At 42.0% G+C, this 24,587-nt stretch overlaps 2 protein-coding genes across 3 annotated transcripts in view; one reads left to right on the forward strand and one right to left on the reverse strand.

Moving 5' to 3' along the window:
* Nucleotides 1–1,303: 1,303 nt before the first annotated feature.
* vrk1 (VRK serine/threonine kinase 1) lies at nucleotides 1,304–18,451 on the reverse strand. 2 transcript variants are annotated; one of them, XM_034134779.1, is made up of 13 exons: nucleotides 18,289–18,451; nucleotides 16,485–16,644; nucleotides 16,035–16,090; nucleotides 12,344–12,413; nucleotides 11,679–11,766; nucleotides 11,112–11,220; nucleotides 10,078–10,170; nucleotides 9,262–9,394; nucleotides 8,298–8,418; nucleotides 8,127–8,185; nucleotides 6,771–6,940; nucleotides 2,274–2,366; nucleotides 1,304–1,641 (listed from the first exon to the last, which is right to left on the reverse strand). In XM_034134779.1, the coding sequence occupies exons 2-13, from the start codon at nucleotides 16,642–16,644 to the stop codon at nucleotides 1,312–1,314; spliced, it is 1,482 nt and encodes a 493-aa protein (XP_033990670.1). In that variant the 5' UTR covers nucleotides 18,289–18,451; the 3' UTR covers nucleotides 1,304–1,311. The 2 variants fall into 2 exon arrangements, with proteins under 2 accessions (XP_033990670.1, XP_033990669.1); XM_034134778.1 differs by lacking the exon at nucleotides 18,289–18,451 and adding an exon at nucleotides 17,635–17,809 and having other exon boundaries at nucleotides 1,304–1,639; nucleotides 2,273–2,366.
* si:dkey-288a3.2 (protein phosphatase 1 regulatory subunit 37) overlaps nucleotides 18,395–24,587 on the forward strand; it is a 74,217-nt gene continuing 68,024 nt past the window's right edge. The window contains 2 exon segments of the mRNA XM_034134770.1: nucleotides 18,395–18,636; nucleotides 20,244–20,344. Coding sequence (XP_033990661.1) covers nucleotides 18,486–18,636; nucleotides 20,244–20,344 — 252 coding nt within the window. The 5' untranslated portion in view covers nucleotides 18,395–18,485.

The raw sequence follows: 24,587 nt of genomic DNA on the forward strand, positions 1-24,587 counted from the left end.
AGACTCTTAATCTCAGGGTTGTGGGTTTGAGCCCCACATTGGGCGTGAAGATTACTATTTAAAGGTCCCCTATCAACCCCCTAGCAAAATGCATTTTTTGATGTCTTTTATACATTAATATGTGTCCCCGGTGTGTAAGGAGACTCACAAAGTGTCAGAAAATAAAACCCTCTCTCTTTTCCTCCTTACCCACATCTCTAAAAACGGGGGTATAAAGGAGCTGATCCAGATTTGTTGCGGTCATGGCGACATTACTAAAATGTGGGCTAGCTTTACGTTGAACTCCTGGCAACGTCCCGCCGACGGCCCAACATATCGTCCCCCATCATCAGAGAGAGAAAGCGTTTGAGCTCCATAATGTTTCAGAAATAATGCTTGATGTGGTTTGGAACATAATATGGCGTTTAATCACGGCAGCGTTTAGCTGAGTTTCTGCTGGTAGACAGCCTTCTCTTCATAGAGATCACTGCTTGCATGTGAACGCTCTAAAGGGGCGTGGCCAGCAGCAGCTCCAAAGGGGCGTGGCCAGCAGCAGCTCCAAAGGGGCGTGGCCAGCAGCAGCTTACTTAAAAGGGCCAGACCCAGAATCAGCACTTTAGTAACAGGGCTGAAATAGAGGGGTATGAGGCATGGGTGATCTGTTTGAGCAAAACACTTCAGAGACATGTTTTGTATAGATATGGCCCTATAATATATTGTTCAAATATAGCATAATAGGGTAGCTTTAAGACTGAATGTGGAGAACTCTGTTCTCAGTGCAACGAGCCAATGTCAGTCTAATCAACAGTAATGTAGTTTGTGGGCAGGTCTTGCACCTGCGTAAGTACGTCAGATATATGATGCCATCTTTTTGTCTGAGAATAGTCTGCTCATTTCATAACCCTGGTCCATCACTTGTTTACAATAGAATTGGTCCTTTGACTCTGCGTAGAAAGACGTGTCCTCATAATGTCCTCCAGTCTCCAGTGTTGACTGTTTGTCCCCACAGTTCACTTGATATAACTTTTATAACGAGGTCACTGTGAGGCGCACACACACAGAGGATTACTCATATTAACAATACACACTTAATAAAGACAAAGGCCTCATCAAGACCGGTAGTGCAGTGATCTGTGGCCTCACAGTGGATCCAGGCCTTGATTTTAGAAAAGTCTGTCTGGAATTCATAATTTGCACGTTTCTTGGCTGGTCTCATAAAGAATGAAATAACTGAATCTCTCTCAAAGTGTTTGTGAATGACAGGGAGTTTATTTCCATCACAATCTAGCCATTGACCCTGAAACCTTGAATTAAGACAAACAGATTGACGTTTTAATGACTCTTTATTACAATAGGCCTGTCTTCAATGACACCAAATAAAATCAACATGTAATAGTGCGTAACGAATAGAAACCAGAAACAAGTAGAAAAGTGACTCTTGTAGGAGCAGATGAGAGGCAGGAGGGAGGAGTGTAGACAGGTGGGGGGGGGGCTCAGGCGCTGGTTTTCTTGGGTCTGCCTCTGGACCTCAGGGTGAGTCCGGGGGACGTCTGGGTGCCCATCTCCACCAGTCTGGATTTGGGGTCCCCCACTTTGCCAGTGCTGCGTACCTTCTTTGGTCCAGGAGTTTTTGCGGGACTCTTCTTCACCCCGTTCACTTCTGCAGGGGAGACCATCCTGTTACACTGAGGCTACATAAAGCCCCTTCAAACACACCAGCTTCATGTACATTGTATGTTTCATTATGTGTACACTGCTTGATATTATCTATGTGCTTGTCTTCTGTCTCGGCTTCCTTGTTAGGAGCTGCCACGCTTGCTCTGTAAGTAAAGTCATTTCTTGTTGTAATAGCTAGCATGATGCTATCTCAGAGATTTGTAGCATTCAGCCCATTGAGCATGGAATATAAAGCATGTTTTGTTTATGCTAGAAAAACATCCCCAGAACAGGAAACTACAAAGAGAAGTGGCATATGCTGAACCGAAATGTTGTCCCATACATTGCATTTCCTTTGGCCTACTTTGGTCCTGACTAAGATATTGAATCTATTCTTCAGATGATTGCCATCCCAGTTTTAACAGTCTTCCTCAGGATGTCATCACTTTGCGATCCTCTGACTTTTTATCCAGCGCCACTGTCTAGTCAACATTTAAATCTGTTCAATACTTTTGATTTGTTGTTGTATTTATTTCCCTGGACAGTTAGACATGTTGTTGTATCCTTGTGCCATCTCTCCCTAAATACTCATTTAATAAATACATTGTAAGTGAAAGAGCTCAGATATATCCGATACCTTTTTTCTTTGCGACTCTCTTTTTCTTGATGGGTTGTCCATCGGTCTCATTCTCCTCTTCTTCAGCTGCGGCTTTCTTTCTCTTAGTGGTTTTCTGGAAGGAGAAGAATAAAACAAAATGAAGAGTGGACATTTAGGTGAACTATGTGGGAGTTACTTTGAATGAGCTGCACCCATTGTTCAGAATACACGGAATGTATTTCTCTAACATCTCCCCTCCTGCAGCTGAGCAGGAGACGGCTGGTCCCACATTCAATGCTCCTTCAAAATAAAACAAACTGCTATAAAGGGGATAGCATGTAAAGTACAACACACTCCTTTCAATGTTGAATGAAGAAGTTTTTCGTTTTTTAACTAAAAACAAAAAGCAGTGTGTTTGGTGAACCTCTCAAGGCCTTCAGAGTCGTGAAACACAGAGAGAAACTCTGACTTGGTGATAGGGATGGGTACAGAGCCCCGGTATTAAACGAGCCCCGGGGCTGAATTATTAAAGACCGTGGTACCGTTAAGCTCCGACCTTATCGATCTTTTCATCGGTACTGGAGACATTAAAAAAATGATATGTCATATGTATTATTGCTACACAAACATTACATTGCAGTTTTAGTGTCGCCAACTCCGTTTCTAATACGCAATAAGACTACAAAATGCGTCTATGATGTATTTTCGATCTTTCCAATCCAGACGAGAGCTCTCTCTCCCCCGTCTGTGTGCGAGGGGGCGGGGCAGTTTACACACACGCTCTGCTACATGCAGCAACACACACACACGGAGGAGAGAACTAAGCGCTCCGAGGTGTGGTTAAACTTTACCCGTCTCGATGTGGACAATGCTCGTTACCAAAAGTGCAATAAGAGTTAAGCATGTAAGGGCGGTAACACGAGCAATTTGTCTAAACATTTAGCAAAAGTGCACCACATTCAGACGGAGAAATGCACCGTTTTCGACTGTCTTTCTAGTAGCTCTGTAGCCCCATCCACGAGTAACGTTTCCACGTCAGGTGTTATGTATCCTTAATCTTCCTCCAGAAGAACCGTTAGGCCTTTTTTTCAGCACACCTGTATGCCCCACCTCTGTTGCTCTGTACCACTGTGTTTATGTAGTAAATACTTGTTTTTTGTTTTTCACAGTTCTGTAAGTTCACATTATTTACAATTTGTTTAGTTAATTTACCTTTTTCTTTTCTCCAAAAGAACCGATAAGAGTACCGTTAAAGGACCGGATCGATAAGCGGTATCAATAAAAGTAGTAGTACCGTTAAAACCTTAACGATACCCATCCCTACTTAATGATGATGCCACAGGACGTCTTCCTCCAGGCTTCTGTTTGTAAAGTCTCACCCAGCAGTAATACAGACAGACTGTGTTTCCCTTTTAACCTCAGAGCATTTCTATGCATGTTTAGGCGTGGGGTGGGCAGAGATGCAGGTTCCTCAGCATCACTGAAATATAACATCTGAAATCAAGGCGACTGTAGAGTCTGCTTTGAAAAGAGAAACAGTCACTTCCACTCCTCTGCCCATCCTCCTCTTGTTGGGCCTCTATACTGCAGAAACACTCTTATTCCCCCCCCCCCCCCCTTTCATTTTTGTCTCCATTTTGACAATTGCTACCTCATGATCACCACATGGCGCCCGCTGAGGTGAACAGATTGGCGGGATAATTACATACAATAACCAGCGCCGGGGCCGGGTGACCTTTCGCTTGGCAAATCCACGTCCCCAGTGACATCATCCATATGCAACGAGAGAGAGAGAGAGATTGAGAGACTGGAGAGAGAGAGAGAGAGATTGAGAGAGAGAGAGAGAGAGAGAGGCTGGAGAGGGATAGAGAGAGAGAGGCTGGAGAGGGATAGAGAGACAGAGAGAGAGAGAGAGAGAGAGAGAGAGAGAGAGAGAGAGAGAGAGAGAGAGAGAGAGCTAGATAGAGATATATCCTCTCTTCAGATATAGTATCTTCCTAGATAAGCTCACTCTATTATATCTATACCAACTGGAGAGGGATAGCAGAAAACAGAGGTCTGCAGTATATTACAGATTACATGTAAATTATCTGTAATATACTTGTAGAGTATATAATAATAACTGCCCTTTTATTTTTTGTATAAATGGGGGTGTGTGTGGGAGAGAAACTCCCTCTGGAAGGAACACAGGGGTTTTAGCCTTGCAGACCATTTACATGCAGGAAAACCTATAATACACTCTCCAGGAGAGGCAACACCACAAAAAGCAGAAAAGGGCCTCTTTAAAAGAAATGCCAGTGTTGTTAAACATCACTTCCAGCTTCTAGCATCTCAATTCTTGTTCTCAGTCAATAGGGCTGTGCATCTTCTCTGGCCTCACCATTCCATTACGGTTTAGTTATCCTGTCAACGATTCCATATCACGATGCAGCACGATGCGTTGCATCCTCAATTTTCTATATTACTGCCATGGCTACTTTATCATCAACGAATACAAGCAGTAAGATACATATGAACTCCCTTTTTATTATTTAGAAAGTGCATCAGAAATCAATAACATAAATGTCTTGACATGAAATTGTAAACTACAATAAACCAATTGTATAGCTCTAGCATCCCTATATCTGTGTGAAGTTGTTCCATCCTCAAAAACAAAACTAATACTTCCAGCTGCAGCTTGTAGCAACGGTCTTCTGTTAAAGAAAGGACCCTGAATGTGGCATCACACACATGACTTGAGTCTGAACACAGCAGACAACAGAAACACTGCATGTGGGCTCAGACTTACATTCCTCTGTCTTACTGTGACACATAACTCCCATCAATTTAGGAGATTAAGTTAGCCTCATCACATTTCATCAATCAGAGATCAACATTTTGTAAGTGAATAATAAATTTTAGTTTTTTTTTTTTATCAAGCACTATTTAAAGGTCCCATGTTATGCTTTTCCAGTTATTACCCGTCCCCTTGTGTGTTATGAAGGTTTTTATGCATGTAAACGGTGTGCAGAGTCAAAACCCTCAAAGTACACCCTGTAGCGAGTAAAACTCTAACACAGAAAATACCTCCCCAAAACGCCTCGCTGGAGATACGTCATTGTCCATTTGATTCTTCCATTTCGTTCCGGATACGGCATGATGTCAAGCCGTACCCGGAACGAAATGGACCAATACATGGAGCCGTTACGTTACGTCCGCGGAGCCGTTACGTTAAGCCCCCGCTGATAAGTCCAAATTGACCAATCCACGGACTTCCTCACACACACACATCTGTGTGCAGGGAGCTCAGCTGATTTCTCCTCCCTGGCTGCAGGCTGATAACAGACAGTTGGGATCGTGGCGAAATTCTCTCTGCAGACCCATTCTCTCTGCAGACCCATTCTCTCTGCAGACCCATTCTCTCTGCAGACCCATTCTCTCTGCAGACCCATTCTCACAGCGTTTATCAACCTTTTTCTTACTCAATATCAAGCCACACTTATTGTTTTTACTTCGGCTGTGACTTTGTGTGTGCTCAGGATGAGTTTGGCTGTGTTTCGCTGTGTATCCTAAACAAGGAAACAACACCTCCACGGAGCTCAGCGTGATTCACAACGTCCCGACCAATCAGAGCACACTGTGCTCACAGGGAGGGTGGGGGCTGGAGCTATTGGAGCTACAACGAGCCGTTAAAGGCAGAGAGTGAAATTCAGTGAATACACGTAGTTTACAGAGATGCTGTTTGAGAAACCAATGTGAGTTTGGAGAGATGCACAATATAAATCCATTCTAGTATACCTCAACAATGGAATTATGATCAGTGGAAATGGCCATGACATGGGCCCTTTAAGTATTTATAATCTGATTTCAACGATAATATTTGAATGGTCTTAAAGCCAAGACATTGAAAACAACTTGTCCGGGTCTTTGAGTCCATTGAGTTCTTAAAATCCATAATGTGCCCAATGTCCACTTTCAAAATACTAATTTACAATGACTTGCTCTTGATTTTCACCTCCCTCCGCCATATTTGCGCTAGCCCGGGTTTATTACAATTCAATGTGACGTTGCTACCAGGAAGTTATTTTGAACCATAGAACTTTATTGTCCAACTAATTGGACTAACTATTGTTCAACTAAGATGCATCGCGATTCATTTCAACACCACTATCAGTCAATGCTCCAAATAGCACAGTGCACACACTGCACTGCTACGTCCACAGCTACATTCTTATTGCTACTCCTCGGGGTTATTTCAATGTGTTATATAAGTAGCAAATGACTCCTGAGTGAGTGTGTGTAACTTTAGCCAGCAAGGAAAAAGGGGGGAGAAAGGAGAGCATGTGTGACTGATGATGATGAGTATGTGTGTGCTATAACGTCATAGCTAGTGAGTGTAGCTGTGCAGTGTGTCTACAGTTTGTTCGTCCATAAATAAATACTGCACTGCAAATACTGATGCACGCTAACATTACTAATAACCTGCAGTGAGTTGGTCATTTTAGTGAAAGACTCTGGAGGGACTGGAGCTGTAGTGTGTGTGTGTGTGTGTCCTGACCTTGGCAGCAGGAGACACAGCTCCACTGACAGCAGGGAACGTGAGTGTGCCGTCATCTTTAGCCCGGATGGACTTGAGGCCGGCCTGCAGGATGGAGCGCAGCTTCTCATACGGAGGCTTGTCTTGGTATCCCAGAGACTTCACCTCCTCCATGAACCTCTGGATCTCCTCTGAAACAAACCAGGGCAAAATAATTGAAACTCATCACACACTGAGACCCTCCAGGATCAGTGGTACCAGTTAGCTCCAGGAGGGGTTTCTTTGTGCTGTGATCCACGTTTAGTGACAGGGACTACATCAATAACCGACTGGACTTGTCTCTCTGTTCCAAGACTTTCTGCTGTGGTCGCAGCGTCCTGTCTGCTTGTGTTTGGTGTGACTTTCCTCAGATTTGACACACAGTCACAGATGGAGTTGTAAACAACACTTTGCTTGTGTTGGGCGCAGCAGAAGGAAGGAGGTGTGACGCTCCGTGTTCCTCTCCTCTGTCTGAACCACACGCTTTCTGCAGGTCACAGTGCCAACATTAAAAAGGCAACTCTCAACACAGCCAGACACCAAACGTTAGAGTTGCCTCTTACAGTCTCCACTATAAATATTACTGCAGTGTGTTTAAGGACTTTTATTCTAATGAGGACCGAGCAGGTCTGGATTTAGAGGGCTATTTATAGACGTGAATAACAGGGTTCCTAAAGCTTAAGGATAGTTAGATTTAGGACTTTTTATAACGTTTAAAATGTCTTAATGCCTCTTGGAATTTAATTTAACGACCTACATTAAAGAAAGAAAAAACATCAATGACTTTGCACAAATGTTTACTGTAACATTGGCATGTTTCTAGTGTTCACTCTGCAGGTGGCATTGCACTGCCTTTGATTCCCATCTTGCAGTTTGCTCAAATGGTCTCCAAATAGTTGTTGGGCTGTCCTCGACAATAGAAATTCTCCTATGAATAATCCACTAGACAATTTGTTAATGAAGTCTTTTGTTGTGACGAGCTTAGAAAAGGCCTTATTTTTACATTCATTAATAAAATGCCCTTGTGGGCTTTAGGGATCGCGGGAACCCTGTTGTTATTAGGGAATAACCATATAAATCAAATCCATTTTGATGATGCAAGAAGCTTTATATACTGTCATTCAAATGTATTGTGATTGTAAGTTTGGGGTGTCTGTTTAAAGCAATTCCAAATCGTTAGCAGTGGATCACAGATCCACAGATCCCTACCCCACTGGAGTCATTCTGGTGGAAGCACGTTTATAATATTGGGCTGTCAAAATAAAATAGACTTGTCTTAACTCTTACTTAATGAGGAAGTTGCATGGCCACTGTTCCTCTACGTGTGTGTGTTCTTACCTGGCTTGTCTTGAGAGGAGAAACATTGGTTCATAAATTCAGAGATGTTTTCTTGACTCCTGTAAGAGAAAAGCAAGCAGCATGATGTTTCTCAGTGGACCCCCGGCTTTACCTGAGAGGTCAGATTTGTGAAGACCACCTTGTGTGTCAGAGATGATATGTGCCGCTCACCTGATTTTGCAGTCTCTGACGTAGAGGGGGTCCTGCAACTTGTCCTCCCAGGGCAGGCGTCCACACAGCCACTGCACCATGCAGTAACACAGGATCTCCAGGTCGCTGCGCCGGCACGCAGCTGCACACACACAACCACATCAGCAGCATCACCTACTGCCAGCAACAGCATTACCAGCATTACCAGCATTACATGCTGAATTAGAGCAGAGTAGGAATGATCCCTCATCTGTAAGTGAAAGCTTTTTTGAACTTGTTTTTGTTCAACCCTGACAGGTCTGAGGTTAACACAAGCTGAAGAGATTTTTGTTCTCCGACATCAAACATGTCAGTAAATACTCTCATAAAAACAGAGTGAATAAATTAGACTACTAAACATTAGCCGCCTTTAGTTTAGCATCTGTGAAGTGAAGTCATGTGACCGTGATGTAGTTCCTTTATAGGCTAACGTTAGCTTTTTACTTTAAGAGATTGCATCAACGTTTGAAAAAGTGGTGTTCATTTGTGGATACAAAAGGTGTATGAAAAACGTGTTTAACAGAGATGTTATTTTCTGCAATATGCCACAACCCTTTTTGTTGAGGGAGCCCTTGATGCTAACTTCTGGGTCGGCCTACACAAAGACATTAACACTGCACCACTCCATGCAGTATTATAACAAATCCTCATGTTGATGTGTTAGGTATGAAGCTGGAGTCAGGACATGGTTGCTTTGAAGTTAGATCAATCACAAAAACTGCAATTTCTGGTTTTATGAGAAATGTTCACTTTCTTTTGGTTGAGATCCCACCTCTTAGATCACTTTTTAGATTTTTGTTGTGTAATTAGTGGGACCAGTGACAAATCACTAATACGTTTCTGTATGGCCTTTCTCTTTTTGTAAATGTTTACCCCCCACCACAGAGTAAAGACCTGGCAGCGTACGGGAGGTTTTATGAATCTACTCGTAGTGTGATGTACCTACTTGCTCCTTTGTGTGCGTCGATGCTTGTGAACTCGATGGTACCGTCGTGACATCTCTTGGGGTCCTCCTTGTACTCTTTTATCACACTGTCGGGTGCATACCTGTATGCCAGCCCATAATCTACCAAGTAAACCTGAAAGACAAACACACACCAACAACAGGATTAAACCTGTTCTCTATTTATAAAAACATATTTGGCATGTCTCAGCACTTTAACTGACAGTATGGGGAGCAGATGATTCCCCGTTTTTAAATTCAAATTGTTATTCCATCAACATAAACTAAGCATTATTATTTAGTCTTTAATTGCTTTAATAAAGAAACATGCAAAAATAAGAACAAAGCTACATCCCAGTAACTCCAGGGGAAAACATACAAATATCACAGCTACAAAAGCCTCACCTAATAATACAATCCTGAGGGGCCTATTCTTAAATTGTCATTTATAAAAAGCTTTTTAATAACACCACCAATGATACATTATTAATCTGCAAATTAAATATTTTCCCCTGCCGTGTTTGTTAGGAAAACCTCTTAGCTGCTGCCATCTAATCTCCCAGTTTGGAACACACACACACACCACACCAAGCACACACACACCCTCCCTCCCTCCTCTGCAGGATTAATTGAATCTAATGAAGCAGCACGTGTGTGTGATGATCAAAAACACACTCCCCTCGCTGCTTCAGGAGCAGCGAGGGGTCAGAGGAGCTTCTCCACTCTAACACATGCAGTGCTGAAAAGTTTAAGGTTGTAGAAGCACCATTTTAAAACAATGTTTTATTTTATTCTTTGGATGCTTCAAGCTGTACTGACCTGGTCTGGATCACTGTGGCCCAACATGAGGTTGGAGGCCTTGATGTCAGCATGAACGTACTCATGGTCATGGATGAACTCCAGAATATCCAACTGAAAGAGTAAAAAAAACAAGGATAAACATTAATATTAGCATTCAAATATCTTAATAACATGGGTTAATGCAGAAGTGAGCCATGTCATTAGTCAGGCAGATACCAGTATTAATACATTTTTATTAATGAATAACTTATTAACCAAATTATTTTAAAGGGGACCTATCATGCAAAATGCACTTTTTTATGTCTTTTATACATAAATATGTGTCCCCGGTGTGTAAGGAGTCTCACGCAGCGTCAGAAAATAAAACCCTCTCTCTTTATCTCTGTACCCAAATCTCTAAAAACGGGGGTACAACGGAGCTGATCCAGATTTGCGTCCGATATGACGTAATATCGGAAATGTGGACTGGCTTTACAGCCACGGCCCTATCAGAAACGTTGCTATCAGAAACAATGCCCGACTGCCTAAAAGGGCGGAGCAGCGAGCCCTGCAACCCCGCCAACACGGCACCCAGACCTTTAAAACATACGTCCTTATTTAAATACCCCACTATATTTAAGAAAGAAAATAACACAAATATCTAAACGTATTCACTTGATCAACTGTTAAGAAGCAGAATCTACATTAGTCAGAACAACCTTTAAAAAAGATTGTCCCTTTGCCGCGTGATCATAAATGACACCAAAACTTTTAAAAGTACTTGTAAAAGTGCCACTAACATGGGAGCGCATCAATACTGAAATCTTTAATCATTTTAGACTTTACCCATCCCTACAGAGAAACACGTGCAAAACAAATCAAAGTGCCGAGCTTTGGTTATTTTTTAAGCAAAAAATATCATTTTCAGTATTCAAAATAAACTGAATATGACAGAACTTTTCTTTAGGCGCAGCTCTTGCACCCATTTGCCATTTGTTCACAACTCGTTGGTTCAAAATGACACAACTCTTGCCACTCAGTGGAAAACATGAAAGTGAAATGAAAAAAACAACCAGACGCAGAGCGAGCTGTAGAACCAGTTTTCTTGGGAACCTCCTCCCACATTCTTCAAACTTCTTCTGCAGGTCTGTGCCGAGCCGGTCAATAACCATGAACCTGTACCTGGAAGGAACAAAGAATAAGTCTGTAGTGCTTCTGAGGTGTCACACTAGCCCCACTGCAGTACAGTGTTGGTGTAGCTCAGTTTATTCTGAGCTGTAAGATCAGACAAGGTCTTTTGGATCATTCATTTTATGGTTAGATGTCAAATTGCCAAGTTCAAATAAGTAAGTGTCCTTATTCATTGTGTTGTGTCATATGTTTTTCTGTAAATCCAAAAGCTGTTAAAATCCTAAAGAAACGTAACCAGCTCACTCTTTTTTCAATACTCCAGAGTATGGAAGTCTTTTGCATGTTGCAGACAATGTGTACTTGTGTTAGGTTATTCCGATTATATTTTAACAAAATCTTGTATCGTATAAGGTTCATTTATACTACCAAACTCTTGGATCAGGAGTTGTTTGCGTCTGATGGAAGACTAAAAGTGTGAAAGGTGAAACTTCACTTGAGAAATGGCTTACCTTTTCTCTCCTCTCTCATGCAGACCTGAGCCCCAGTACCTTGGAACGCCCAGAACTTTCAGCTTGTGAGACTTCACCCAGCTCTGAACTGCAGGACAAGATGTTGTTTGAGAAATGTGCTGAAAGTATGTGTAAATGCCCACTCAACCAAGGACAGTTGGGTTGCTACCGTTTCATGTGGCATGCTGCTAACTAGAGCTGGGGTAACTGGGTGATGGCTGTAATGCTTAAAGTAATAAGAGTATAATTCCATGGAGTGAGGGTGGGGGGGGGTTGGGCAGCACCGCCGCGAGCTAATCTGCTGCTGGGACAAATATTTACCAACAACGTGAGATTCCAGCATGAATAAAATATGAGCCGTTGGTTCCTTAGTAATATAACAGTTAATTGTCAGGGGAGATTGACATTTGGATTGTTATTATATAAAATGCAAAGCTGTGGCCTGGGGGCCAACAGCGCTGCCACCAAAAGCTTCCCTTCCTCTGCAGGGCCCCCCCGCACCTCAGACACGAGATTGTCTTTTTTAATTAAAGAACTTTCTTTCTTTTATTTGTTTGCCGTGCTGGAGAGAGTTGTGTTATGATCACAAGGCTACCTTTAGTTAATGTCATACTTCTAGGTGTGTGTGTTGGAGGGTGTGTGTGAGGAATGGTAAGTTGGCTTACTCAGGTCAGGTTTAGCAGCTCTCATGTAGAACTTGAGCTCCGAGAACAGTGGTCCATTGTCACTGGGCTCCTGTGGACAAAAGAACCAGATTACTGATCAGTTTCCATTCAGCATGTTAACACAAGGGATGCACCAACTGCTCATTTCTCAGCCGAGTCCAAAACTGATGTTTAAATTAACAAAATGAACACTTCCGATACCAATGTTTTTAGCCATTTCACTAAATGACATTTAGTGTCTTTTGGCTCGGACAGAGAAATTCTCGGGCTGTTTTAATGTTTAATTCTTAACCTGTTAAGCCCTGAGCCTGTTTTTCAGGTCTCAGGCTCGAAAATGACATTCCCAGAACAAATGACCATATCTTCCCTTCTAAAAGGGTTAAATTAATAATCTTTTTTCTCAAAGTAATGATAAAACTGTGAGTTGGATTTAGAAAAGTCAGAACAATATAGATGTTTTTTTATTTTAAAGAAAATTCAGATTTTACATAGTAAAAAACTGTAAATTATAGTGTCCGTCCAAAAGTTCTTTTTTACTTATAGTGAAAACTACCCTTGGATGATGGGTTAGTAGACTAAAAGCTTTAGGAATCCAAAGTACAACATATAATAAGTACCCTGTATCAAGATTGATGCAAAACAAGTGACATTTGACCTTTTTAGAGAGATTTAGCCAAAAACACTCCACCTCTGAGGTGATTTGGGTGAAAATGTTTTTTTTTCCATATCTCTGGAACCCATTGGTCGATTTTGATGGTTGACACCTCTTTCTGACCGTTAGAGCCAATAGAATCGAAGGGGGAGTCCCCCACACACACTCATTGTAAAACAAAAGTTGGGGGCTTTGCGCATGTAATTTTGCATTAGAGTGAAACTATCTCTCGCTCTGACATCTAGAAACGGAAAAGCAGTCTCAATGCTCATGGATTATCAGAAATCATTTCAAAGGGACACCGACACATTGGATTAACCTATGGATTAACTTCAGCAGCGTTTTTATCGTTTTAATGCCATTGAAGACCACTTTGGAGAGACTACAGAGCCAAGGTAAGCATGTTAGCATTTTTAGCTACCTAGCGCCACCTGTTTTGATTTCTGTTTTTGTTTATAACGTCGCGATTTCGTATAATTCAGTGATAATGAGGGTACCCTTCGATTCTGTGTCACCTCACGATGTGAATCGATGTCATGGATGTGGAGAAAAGATAAATAATAAGGTTTTGTGAGTGATTCTGAGTAAACTGAGCTCATCATTGTGGCTCCCAAGGCGCAGCTCCAGAAGGTTGGTGACCTGCTTCTCACCATTGACGGCTGCTCCATCTCCCCGTCCACTGAAGTCCGCAACCTGGGAGTCGTCCTGGACTCCACCCTCTCCTTCCAGGCGCATATCAAATCCCTGACCAAATCCGCCTTCTACCATCTCAAAAACATTGCCAGACTCCGCCCCTCACTCTCTGACTCTGTGGCAGAAACACTCATACACGCTTTCATTACATCCCGTCTGGACTACTGCAATGGAGTCCTGTCCGGGGTTCCCAGCAAAGCCCTGGCCAGACTCCAATATGTCCAGAACTCTGCCGCGAGGCTTACATATGGCAACATATCACCCCCAGCCTCATCCACCTACACTGGCTGCCGGTCAAGTCCCGGATTCACTACAAAACACTCCTCCTCACGTACAAGTCCCTCCATACCCTCGCCCCCCAGTACCTAACAGACCTCCTACATCCCTACACCCCCTCTCGGAGTCTGCGGTCCTCAGACACGGGCCTGCTCTCCATCCCCCGCTCACGCCTTCGTACTGTGGGTGACAGGGCGTTCAGTGTTGCGGCCCCCACCCTCTGGAATGCACTTCCTGCTGAGATCCGGAACGCTGCCTCACTGGACATCTTCAAATCCGCACTGAAAAGGCACCTGTTCACCCTGGCCTTCGGACTCTAGTCCTTTCCTGGTCCCCCGGCCTCCTTTATTTTATTTGTGTTTTGTTTGCTCCTCATTGTCTGTTTTGTTTTGTCTGTCCACCATGTACAGCGACCTTGGGTCCCTTGAAAGGCGCTTTATAAATTCCATTTATTATTATTATTATTTTCGGTGCAGTAATCTGTTAGCATTTTTTCGCTCGTTGCTAATTCAGAGGCTCAGTGTTAGCATTGTGGGTTTTCTTTTGAAAAAAAAATAAAAATGATCAGTTAGATGAGTTTCTTCCCGTTACATGGATATAAAACATTCATAGTTTATTAAATGAACATGCCCTCAGACACTGTTTCCTGCAAGATGTTGCGGCAGTGCCTCGGTACCGGGGTCTCTCGGGCTTAACAGGTTAAGGTCCGGACACACCAAGCTGACACCAAAGAACTGACACAGACGGACCCCCGACTGTTGTGTCGCCTCACGTCTCCTGCGTCTTGGCCATGTGTCACACTGGAACACACCGCAAAGACTTCAGCCAACGGCCAAGTAGCACGTACGCACTGCGCATGCGTGAGTGGCAATAACTCTCCTTGCCAGCAGGCGGCGGTAGTGTGTATTCGTCATTCAAAAGAGGCAACAACCGGAAGACAGACTGCGTGATAACCGAGAGAAGAAGAACAGACTGCGTGATATAAACAAACAACAAATAGCGTGTGTTCCATTTTCACTCTACAGCGAGAAGCTCATGGGGCTTTCCTGAACCTGTGTCGAGAGCTGGAGTTAAATGAAATCTCAGATTTGCCTTCTTAATCGTTTGTTTGGGTCCCTCACTTCCATTTCGCTTCTCATGCACTGATTCGCTAAGCTGAACAGCCAATCAGAGTGATTTATTTTGCCGACTGCCCACCGATTCGACATGTTGAATCGGTGGGTTTTCGGCCGAAAAGGTGTCGGCACGGCTGAAAAGACACGACGGTGCGGGACACACCAATCTGAGTAGGGCGTGTCGACGCCCATCGACGGCCAAAATCGGCCTGGTGTGTCCGGGCCTTTAGAGCTGATGGCACAGCAGACTGATTCAGCAGCAAAACTTCAGACAAAGTTTAGGAGATGTAAAACATTTTCCAGGGAAGTGATCAGAAGTTGGCAAGATTCTCTGATGATAGATTACTCTACTGATTCCGAATAAACACTCTCTTTATCTGGAAGAAATCCTGCAGCATGCACTCTTTTCCTCTTCACAGAGAGTAGATGGCCTCTATATTACTGTGTGGTACATTGTCCACAAAAATGTATCGCCTTCAGAATTTGTCCATCATAAAAAAAAAATGCAGTTCGATCAACAGTTCCAAGTCCTTCAAAAGAATCACCGACTTATGCCATTGGCCCATATCACCATATGTGCCGAGGAGAGAAACAGGCCGTACATCAGTGCATCTCTTTAATACAAGGGACTGTTGCTGCAGGTAAAGAGGTGGAACAGCTGTGTGAGACTGTCTCTGACAGGTGTGTTGTCTAACGTCTACATAGGAGTAGTACATATTGATAATATCCTCTATCTTGGTATATGTGATATTATTAACACCATGATAAAATATAATTATTTGACAGATTATTAAGAAACAATGTAGTGTAATTTAAAGTTAATTTATTGTTATGTTTTTTGCGAGAGTTGGAATTGGTATTGACTATCATTGAATTGATTGTGAAATCCAAAGTGCATATGAAAACACGTACACAAGAACATTGGAGTTATTTTTCCGGTTGTTTAGAGACTCACCACTTTGATGACATACGGAGCATCAGCACCCACAGGCTTGGCAGAATTCTCATGAGCTGGGAACAAGAGAACGGAACACTTCTGCTGATTCATATGTATATAGACTTTCTGTTCTTCATTGCTTTTATTTGATTATGTTTATCCTTTTTTCCACCTTTCATTTTAAGATTTGAATGCCTGAACACATTGCTGCTTTAACAAAATCATTAACCAATTATGGATCAATAAAGTACCTATCTATCTATCTCTATCTATATAGTTGTATTCATCTGCAATGTCACATTTTTCAGATGATAACTTGGTCAGTAAAAAGTGTCTGAGAGTTACACATCTTAATCTGAATTCAGTGATTACGCTTAGTCTTAAAACACGTCCCATGATCTATACATGTCTTTCAGCATTGCATGTTGGATTTTGGAGGTGCTTTATCTGCATTCAATCTATTCTTACCCAAATATAAGAGGCCAAAGCCCCCTTGGCCGATGGGAGCCCCCAGCTTCCAGGACTTCTTCCCTGTGTCTGTGAGGACCTCTCCAGGGGGGAACTCCTCCGCCAGCTGCCTCTTGGCTGGAGCTCTGCCTTTCCCTGCTGCCTTCTTTTTAGGAGGCATCTAAAGCACACACACCCAGTGTCACATGGTAGTCTCCAGTGTTGGAAGAAGTACTTACATCCTTTACTTAAATAAAAGTGCATATACTATGGTCTTAGAATACTCCACGACAAGTAAAATCCCCGATTACAAAATGTTATTTAAGTAAAAGTAAAAAAGTATTAGCAGCCAAATATGCTTCAAGTATCAAAAGTAATAGAAATGTACATGCAAAATAGATCTTTCCACCGTATTATATTATTATGGTTATCATGATATTCTGTTTGTATACATGCAAGACCTTTTTAGTGTTGTAGTTTGTCAATATGGACCAGATTGTGCAGAACAGTACTGCATTTTACCATATCAGTTTATCGTTTGTTTTATATGTGCAAAGTTTGTGAGTGTTCAAATAAATGTAGTTAGAGTAAAAAGTACGATATTTGCCTATATTTGTGGAGTAGAAGTATAAAGTTGTATTCAATGGTACTACAGTACAAATGTGTCAAAAACTACAATACTTGAGTAAATGTACTTAGTAACTTTCCAACATTGCTATTCTCCATGCTTTATGACCTAATGCATGTTGGGCGTAGGTTTTCAAAGTGTAAAGGTTATGTATATGCGGGTTTCACATTCGGTGCTACATGATGTCCGGTTCATCTGTTTACCAGCGGATAACCGTAAGTTTAACACTTCCTGTCGTCTTCAGCTTTAACGTTTGGTAAACAAAGCTTTACTGTACAGACACTGTCAGTATGTGTAAAGCAAAGATAGCAGCCCCCGTCATCATGAACAATTACGTTTACAGCCTTACAACGTTAGAGGGCGAACGGTATAACGTTACATTGTTTTCAGTGTCGGTTAACGTTAGCTATCATGCTAACCTGGCTATCTGATTAGCTTGTCACGCTAGCTTCTCATGTCGTTTATTACGTTCGTCGATATCTGCGACGCTGTCAGTCAAACAGCCACTAACACTATTTATGAAATGATGGGATGAATACACACCTTGACTTTGTTGTTTATTGTAGGTTAAGCCGTATGAACATGGAGGTATAGGATGTAAATGCGTATTGAACGAGGACCAAACTTCCCGCAAAACTACCGGTCAGGAAGTGACGTCAGCACGTTTTGCTATTCTATTGGCCGAGTACGCTGCGTATTTTACGTCAGTGATTCCAGCGTCTGAAGATGTTTCAGTTTACTGCACAGGTGAAGAAGAAGCTTTTATTTTAGCTTACAGTTTCATACTTCTATACAAGTCAAAGTCAGTGTTAGAGTCAGTATAGAAACACTGCACCTCAAGTTATTTTCACTAAATGTGTATTGTGTTGATGATGTGAAATATAATCAAGTCTTAAATCAGACTTTAGTTCCACCTGGAGTAAATTCACAAGCTACCCTGCAGTATACAAAGTCATTCAAACTAGCTGCACCTTTACCAGCTTTGAGAACACTTTCATGATCAATCATTATAAAACATATCATATATATTATTCTGAAATGGACCAATCTGCACAACACTACTTTTACTTTTGGAGCTTTAACTGTATTTTGATGCTAATACTTTTATTTCACTTTGGAAGTGTGCAGAGCCTCACCTATTTTAAATGTGTAATTTGATATGAACATATTGGGTTTAACTTGCAACCCGGTGCACACCTCATGAATAAGATATCCGTTCTTCAGAGTGTTGTCTTTCCAGGTGACCACAGAGTGGAGAGAGCAGCACTTCCAAGAGGGCAGATGGAACTGTGGGTACGTCAGCTGTTGCACACACTCTAAATGAGTGTGACTCCAGTCTCTCCTGGAGGACCTCAGTGGATCTGGACCCCCATGGTGGAGTCCTTAACAGAGCGATGACCCACTGCAGCGACAACGAGGAGCAGAGTGATGACGGAGCAGAGAGAGCCCGGAACCAGAAGAAGAGAAGTAAAGGAGAGAAGCGTGTGTCCTTCCCCCCCGACGGACAGATAGTGTCCGGCTTCGCTGAGCACAGGGACAGAGAGGGTGAGCTGCTGTTTGAATACCAGTAAACGTTTGAGGCTGATTCATTATCACGATGTGTCATTTTGAAGACTATGGTCATTGCATTGAGTCACCATGAATTAAAAACGTTTTCACCTATAGCATTACTTAAATAATCCCAAACATTCAAATGTCTTAATTTGCTGTATAATTAAACAACTTCTCTCTTTAAGCTCCTGAAATGTAGCATATTGTGGGTGAATTTCTCACATTAAACAACACACTCCACACTTTCACTATATTGATGCTTTTTTTTCTACTGGGTATTATAGCTTGTTTTAATTGTATATCATATAAGTTAAAGGTACCTGAACCACTATGCATTACAATATATTTGGCTGTATCCAAACTCCTAAACACAGCTATAAATGTGTTGTGTGCTTTCCAAAAATCATTCTTGCAACCATCAGGCTAGAATAACCTCTTTACCCTCATCACCACTTGAAATTGAATATAAAGCTGTCATATTTATCACGTTGTTAACTATCTTATTAGGACAGTTTATCCAAACGTTTAGAGCTAACCGTGTCCCAGAACCATTCTGTCCTGAATACACTTTGAATTAGAGCTGCACAATCAATTGACATTTGATCAAAATCAGCTAGTGCAATAAATAATCGCAATTAGATTTTTTTTTTCAAATTGTGCAATCCTGTTGTGTATCATGTCCATAGCTGTGAATGTAGTAGGAGCTCAAATCACACTTTAAAAACACTGTCCAGGTCTTTATTTATATTTGATTTAGCATTCCTTAAATGTTATCATCTAAAAACCTTTCAAATGTGATCCAGCTTTTGAAGGACAAACAAATAATAAAAAAGTGTGAGTGTGTCCGTTATGAAGTTCCCTGTAGTCTCTCACATCTGGAATTTCCCATAAGGCTGTGCTTGATCAACTGAGACGCCTGATTGGTTGATTTATTGTTCAGACAGACACTCATGTCCTTCTCATTTCTCACTGATGGCCATCTTCTCTGCAGTACACACACACACACACACACACACACACACACACACACACACACACACACACACACACACACACACACACACACACACACACACACACACACACACACACACACACACACACACACACACACACACACACACACACACACACACACACACACACACTGCAGTACAGTTTACCTTTCTCTCTGGATGCAGTGACTGAGTGTGTTCTCTCTCTCTCTCTCTCTGGATGCAGTGACTGAGTGTGTTCTCTCTCTCTCTCTGGATGCAGTGACTGAGTGTGTTCTCTCTCTGGATGCAGTGACTGAGTGTGTTCTCTCTCTCTCTCTGGATGCAGTGACTGAGTGTGTTCTCTCTCTCTCTCTGGATGCAGTGACTGAGTGTGTTCTCTCTCTCTCTCTCTGGATGCAGTGACTGAGTGTGTTCTCTCTCTCTCTCTGGATGCAGTGACTGAGTGTGTTCTCTCTCTCTCTGGATGCAGTGACTGAGTGTGTTCTCTCTCTCTCTCTGGATGCAGTGACTGAGTGTGTTCTCTCTCTCTCTCTGGATGCAGTGACTGAGTGTGTTCTCTCTCTCTCTCTGGATGCAGTGACTGAGTGTGTTCTCCTCCTCCAGCTGAGAGCAGCCTCACCCTGACGGAGGTGATGGAGGCGTACGAGCAGAGCTGCAGCAGACACCAGGTCCAGCCCAGAGAGCAGGTCCTGCAGCAGCTGCAGGTACAGACACACACTTCTCTCTCAGTGTGTGTTCATGTCTGACAGCATGCTCGTCTTTGTGGGCTTCACTGTTGGAGGCGGAGCTTCTTTTCTGTGGCTTCACCGCTATTAGAAAGCTGCAGCTAATTCAGAACGCTGCTGCTCGAGTCCTCACTAACTATAAGAAAGTGGATCACATCACTCCAGTTCTGAAGTCTTTACACTGGCTTCCTGTGTGTCAAATAATAGATTTCAAAATACTGCTGCTGGTTTATAAAGCTTTGAATGGTTTAGGCCCAAAATACATTTCTGACCTCCAGCTAAATTATGAACCATCCAGAACTCTCAGGTCTTCAGGGACTGGTCAGCTTTCTGTCCCCAGAGTCAGAACTAAACATGGAAAAGTTCAGTTATTATGCTCCAAATATCTGGAACAAACTCCCAGAAATCTGCAGGTCCGCTGCAACTCTGACTACTTTTAAATCCAGGCTGAAGACTTTTCTTTTTGCCGCTGCTTTTAATTGAACTATTCACGTCTTAAACTGCACTGTAACTTTTATCCATGTATTTTTTCTTTTAATGTTTATTTTATTATCTTTGCTTTTTAATGACTGTTTTTAAATGCCATTTTGCCGCTGGTTTTAATTGATATATTCAGGCTTATTATTTTTAGGGTTAAAGTCCCCTACATGTATTGGGGTTAAAGTCCCCTACGTGTATTGGGGTTAAAGTCCCCTACGTGTATTGGGGTTAAAGTCCCCTACGTGTATTGGGGTTAAAGTCCCCTACGTGTATTGGGGTTAAAGTCCCCCCGTAGGTAGTTAAAGTCATTATTGGGGTTAAAGTCCCCTCGTAGGTGGTTAAAGTCATTATTGGGGTTAAAGTCCCCTCGTAGGTGGTTAAAGTCCCCTACGTGTGCCGTTTTGGTTTCAAGACCCTGGTTCGCGGAGGACACCAAAAAAGTCCTAGAAAATACAACTTAAACTTAACTAATGTGCATTTATAAAAAAGAGGAATAGTTTTGGCGAAAACTAAAAAGGTACCATGGGGTACAGGAATCCGTTTTGGTTTCAAGACCCTGGTTCACGGAGGATACCAAAAGAAGTCCTAGAAAGACAAGGTAAACATAACTATGTGCATTTAAAAATAAAAAAGAGGAATAGTTTCGGCGAAAACTAAAAGGTACCATGGGGTCAGATTATAATTTTCCAAAAGGGGGTTCGTTTAGCATGAAACACTTGAAATAACTAAAGGACAAGTTAAACAAGAAAGTAGAAAGAAAGGGAGGTGATAGAAAACTATTACTGCTAAAAAGTTAGCAATGATTGAGAGTCAGAGCTCAACATTTCAGATGTGTGTATCTCACACTGCACTGTAACTTCTATTCATGTATCTTTGCTTTTACTGTAAATGAGTGTTTTTAAATGTCATTTTATAATATGTTTCTTAATGCTCTTAATGTCTTTCATTTTTGTAAAGCACTTTGAATTGCCTTGTGTTGAAATGTGCTATATAAATAAACTTGCCTTGCCTTACACTCAACTATAGGCGCGTTCACACCAAGTACTTTTCCCACAATAGTTCATGAGAACTTAGTTCATGAGAGCTCTTTTAGTTCTGATGAACTAAAGCAGATCGCGTTCACACCAAAATGAGTTCCTGGGGGTGGATTAGGCAAATGAGCCGCTGACGTCACTTCTTCTTCTTCTGCTTTGGGTTTACTGGCAGGCCGCAAACAACTTCACGGCGAGTACAGTAGGTGGCGGTATGCACCTTAAAGTTGCAATTCGCCAAAAAAACCGAGAGAAGAAGAAGAAAAAAAACTTCCGCTTCCGCTGTATGCTTCTGTTTACCTTCCGACCTCAGACACGGTATGGAGTTGACGTTTTGGTGGTCGTGTTATACAGCTTCGTAACTGAGTTATTTAAGCCAATAACTCAGCCACAAATACAAATACAGATCGACCATTCAAATGCAATAGAAATGCTGAGTCGGAGGCGAAGGCGGTTAAGAAGCCTTAACAAAAGGATTGGACGACGAACAAAGAACAGCAATGGTACGTTCATTAAATCACATTAATACTATCTAATGTAGGATTTATGGAGTTATGTAGGGCTAATTTGTGTCTTTGTATGTGTTCCAGATATGCGAATACTACGGAACGCGTCGTGTCCCGCGCTCTCTCTGGGTGAACAATAGAACATCGGCCTGGTGGGAGAAGGTGGTGCCAACGTACACCAATGTGCAGTGGATCAAAGATTTCCGAATGTCCAAGGGCTCTTTTCAACTCCTCTGTATTCGCCTGGAAGCAACGTTGGGGAGACGCAACCTAAAAAAAACGCCGCGGGGCAAGACACGCGCACAGCCCTTATGAGGCATCTGAACAGCATGGAAATTGTAAATTGACAATAAAGCTGATCTTTTGTACAGTGCATTTGGTTCTCTCTTTTATTTACCACAGTCAACAGACACAATTACAATAGTGCAGACACACCTTAGTGCAAAGATTAAATGTCAGTATCAAAACAGTACTCATACTGTATATTTGTATATTAATATGAGTATATTATTATGTTAAATGTGTGTTAAAGACAATGGGATGAGGTTGAAAGCTCTTTAAAAAGCTTTTGTATACCATCTTTACTGTGATAAATACATACATGTTAAGCATACACACCTGAAGAACTACGTTACACACACACAGGTTAGTCTGTGTACCGCTGCACTGCTGCTGGTTTAAACAAAGACAGTCATGATGCTAGTGCCGTGCATGTAGGTTCTCTTTTATTTATCAGCAGCAGATCAATAAGTGTCAGTAGTATCAAAACAATATAATAACAGTGGCAATATATATATATATATATAATAACAATAGGTAGGCTCAGCAGCAGACACACCTTAGTGCAAAGTTAGGTGTCAGTATTAATAACAGTGGCATATATATATAATCACAATAATACAAAATGAACTGTCCCAGGTGTAGGTAATTTGGGGTGAAGTGTCTTGCCCAGGGACACAACGACATCCTGACTGCAGTGGGGTTTGAACCTGTGCTCCCCTGATCCGAACACCAACGCACCAGACCACTGCACCACACGCCTCCCAACAAGTCATTGTACAGTTTATCAACAACGACAAGTTTTTCTTAATTTTTGTATTGAAGGCCTGTTGGATTTAATCAGCTCGCTTAGCACTGCCAGAAGCCCAGCCTGAAAGGTATTTTGTTGCTCCACCTGGCACCATGAGCGGCTGGTCGTCCGATTCCTGGGCCTTGTGTGAATGCAGCAGCCGTTCGTCGTGCATCTCCTTGGCACGCAGGTCCTCATTCTCCTTGCTGACCATGGCACAGCAGTCCATCGCCATGATGGTGTCAAGGAAGCTGTCATCGCGTGCCCACTTTCCTAAGGTGAAATATGCAAGATACAAGATCAGTTTAATCGCAACAACGAGACAACATTGTCCAACATTGGACATGGTGCAGGCAGGGACAGTGTACAAAATGCAGGTGTAAAGTAGAAGATAAGATAGGATCAAATAATATCAAATAAAAAATAAATATCAAAGTGCCCTTATTTATTGTTTTGTGCTTAATGTATGCTTGAACTTTGTTTTATAGGGATTAGTGGACATCAGTTAGATGTGTAACCTTCTTTCAAGGCCAGAGTAGTTAGTGTAAGTGGATTGACATCTAACATAACATGGCTACAATTATAGTACAATTATAACAATCAATAAAAAAAAGGAAAAATAAATAGAATTTCAATTACATTTCTACTTAAATGTGCAAAAATATTAGAACATCAGTCTTTGTGGCATGCAGGTAATCAACTGTTTAAGCTTTTACCATTAACATGTAGAATGAATGTTGCAAATGACTTGAAATTACAATGTATTGTTAGAGGTAGCCTTATGTCCAGCTAGCATGCTAATTGCTAACATTATATTATCGTTTTTTCCCGGAGGGGAAAACTAGTTTCTAATCCTGAGAGAAACACCTCGCCTGAAACACACGATTAGTGCCATGAGTTAGTGAAGCAAATTACAGAACATTGCACACTTATTCACAAGTCAAAACGTGTTCATAGCGGTTACGGCTGAGAATAGCTAGCTAGCTAGATGTTGTTAGCCAGCTTGGACCTATGATAGCAAGTTCTAGCATGGCTAGCTCGATCTACTGAGCAAATAGAAGTACATCTAAGACCAGTATTGTGCAGATTAAAACAGTGCAGTGCATGTATTTTATTTTACCTTCGTAGTCGTCCAG

This window comes from Trematomus bernacchii, unplaced genomic scaffold (genome assembly GCF_902827165.1).
Source record: "Trematomus bernacchii unplaced genomic scaffold, fTreBer1.1, whole genome shotgun sequence".
In the NCBI taxonomy this organism is placed as follows: Eukaryota; Metazoa; Chordata; class Actinopteri; order Perciformes; family Nototheniidae; genus Trematomus; species Trematomus bernacchii.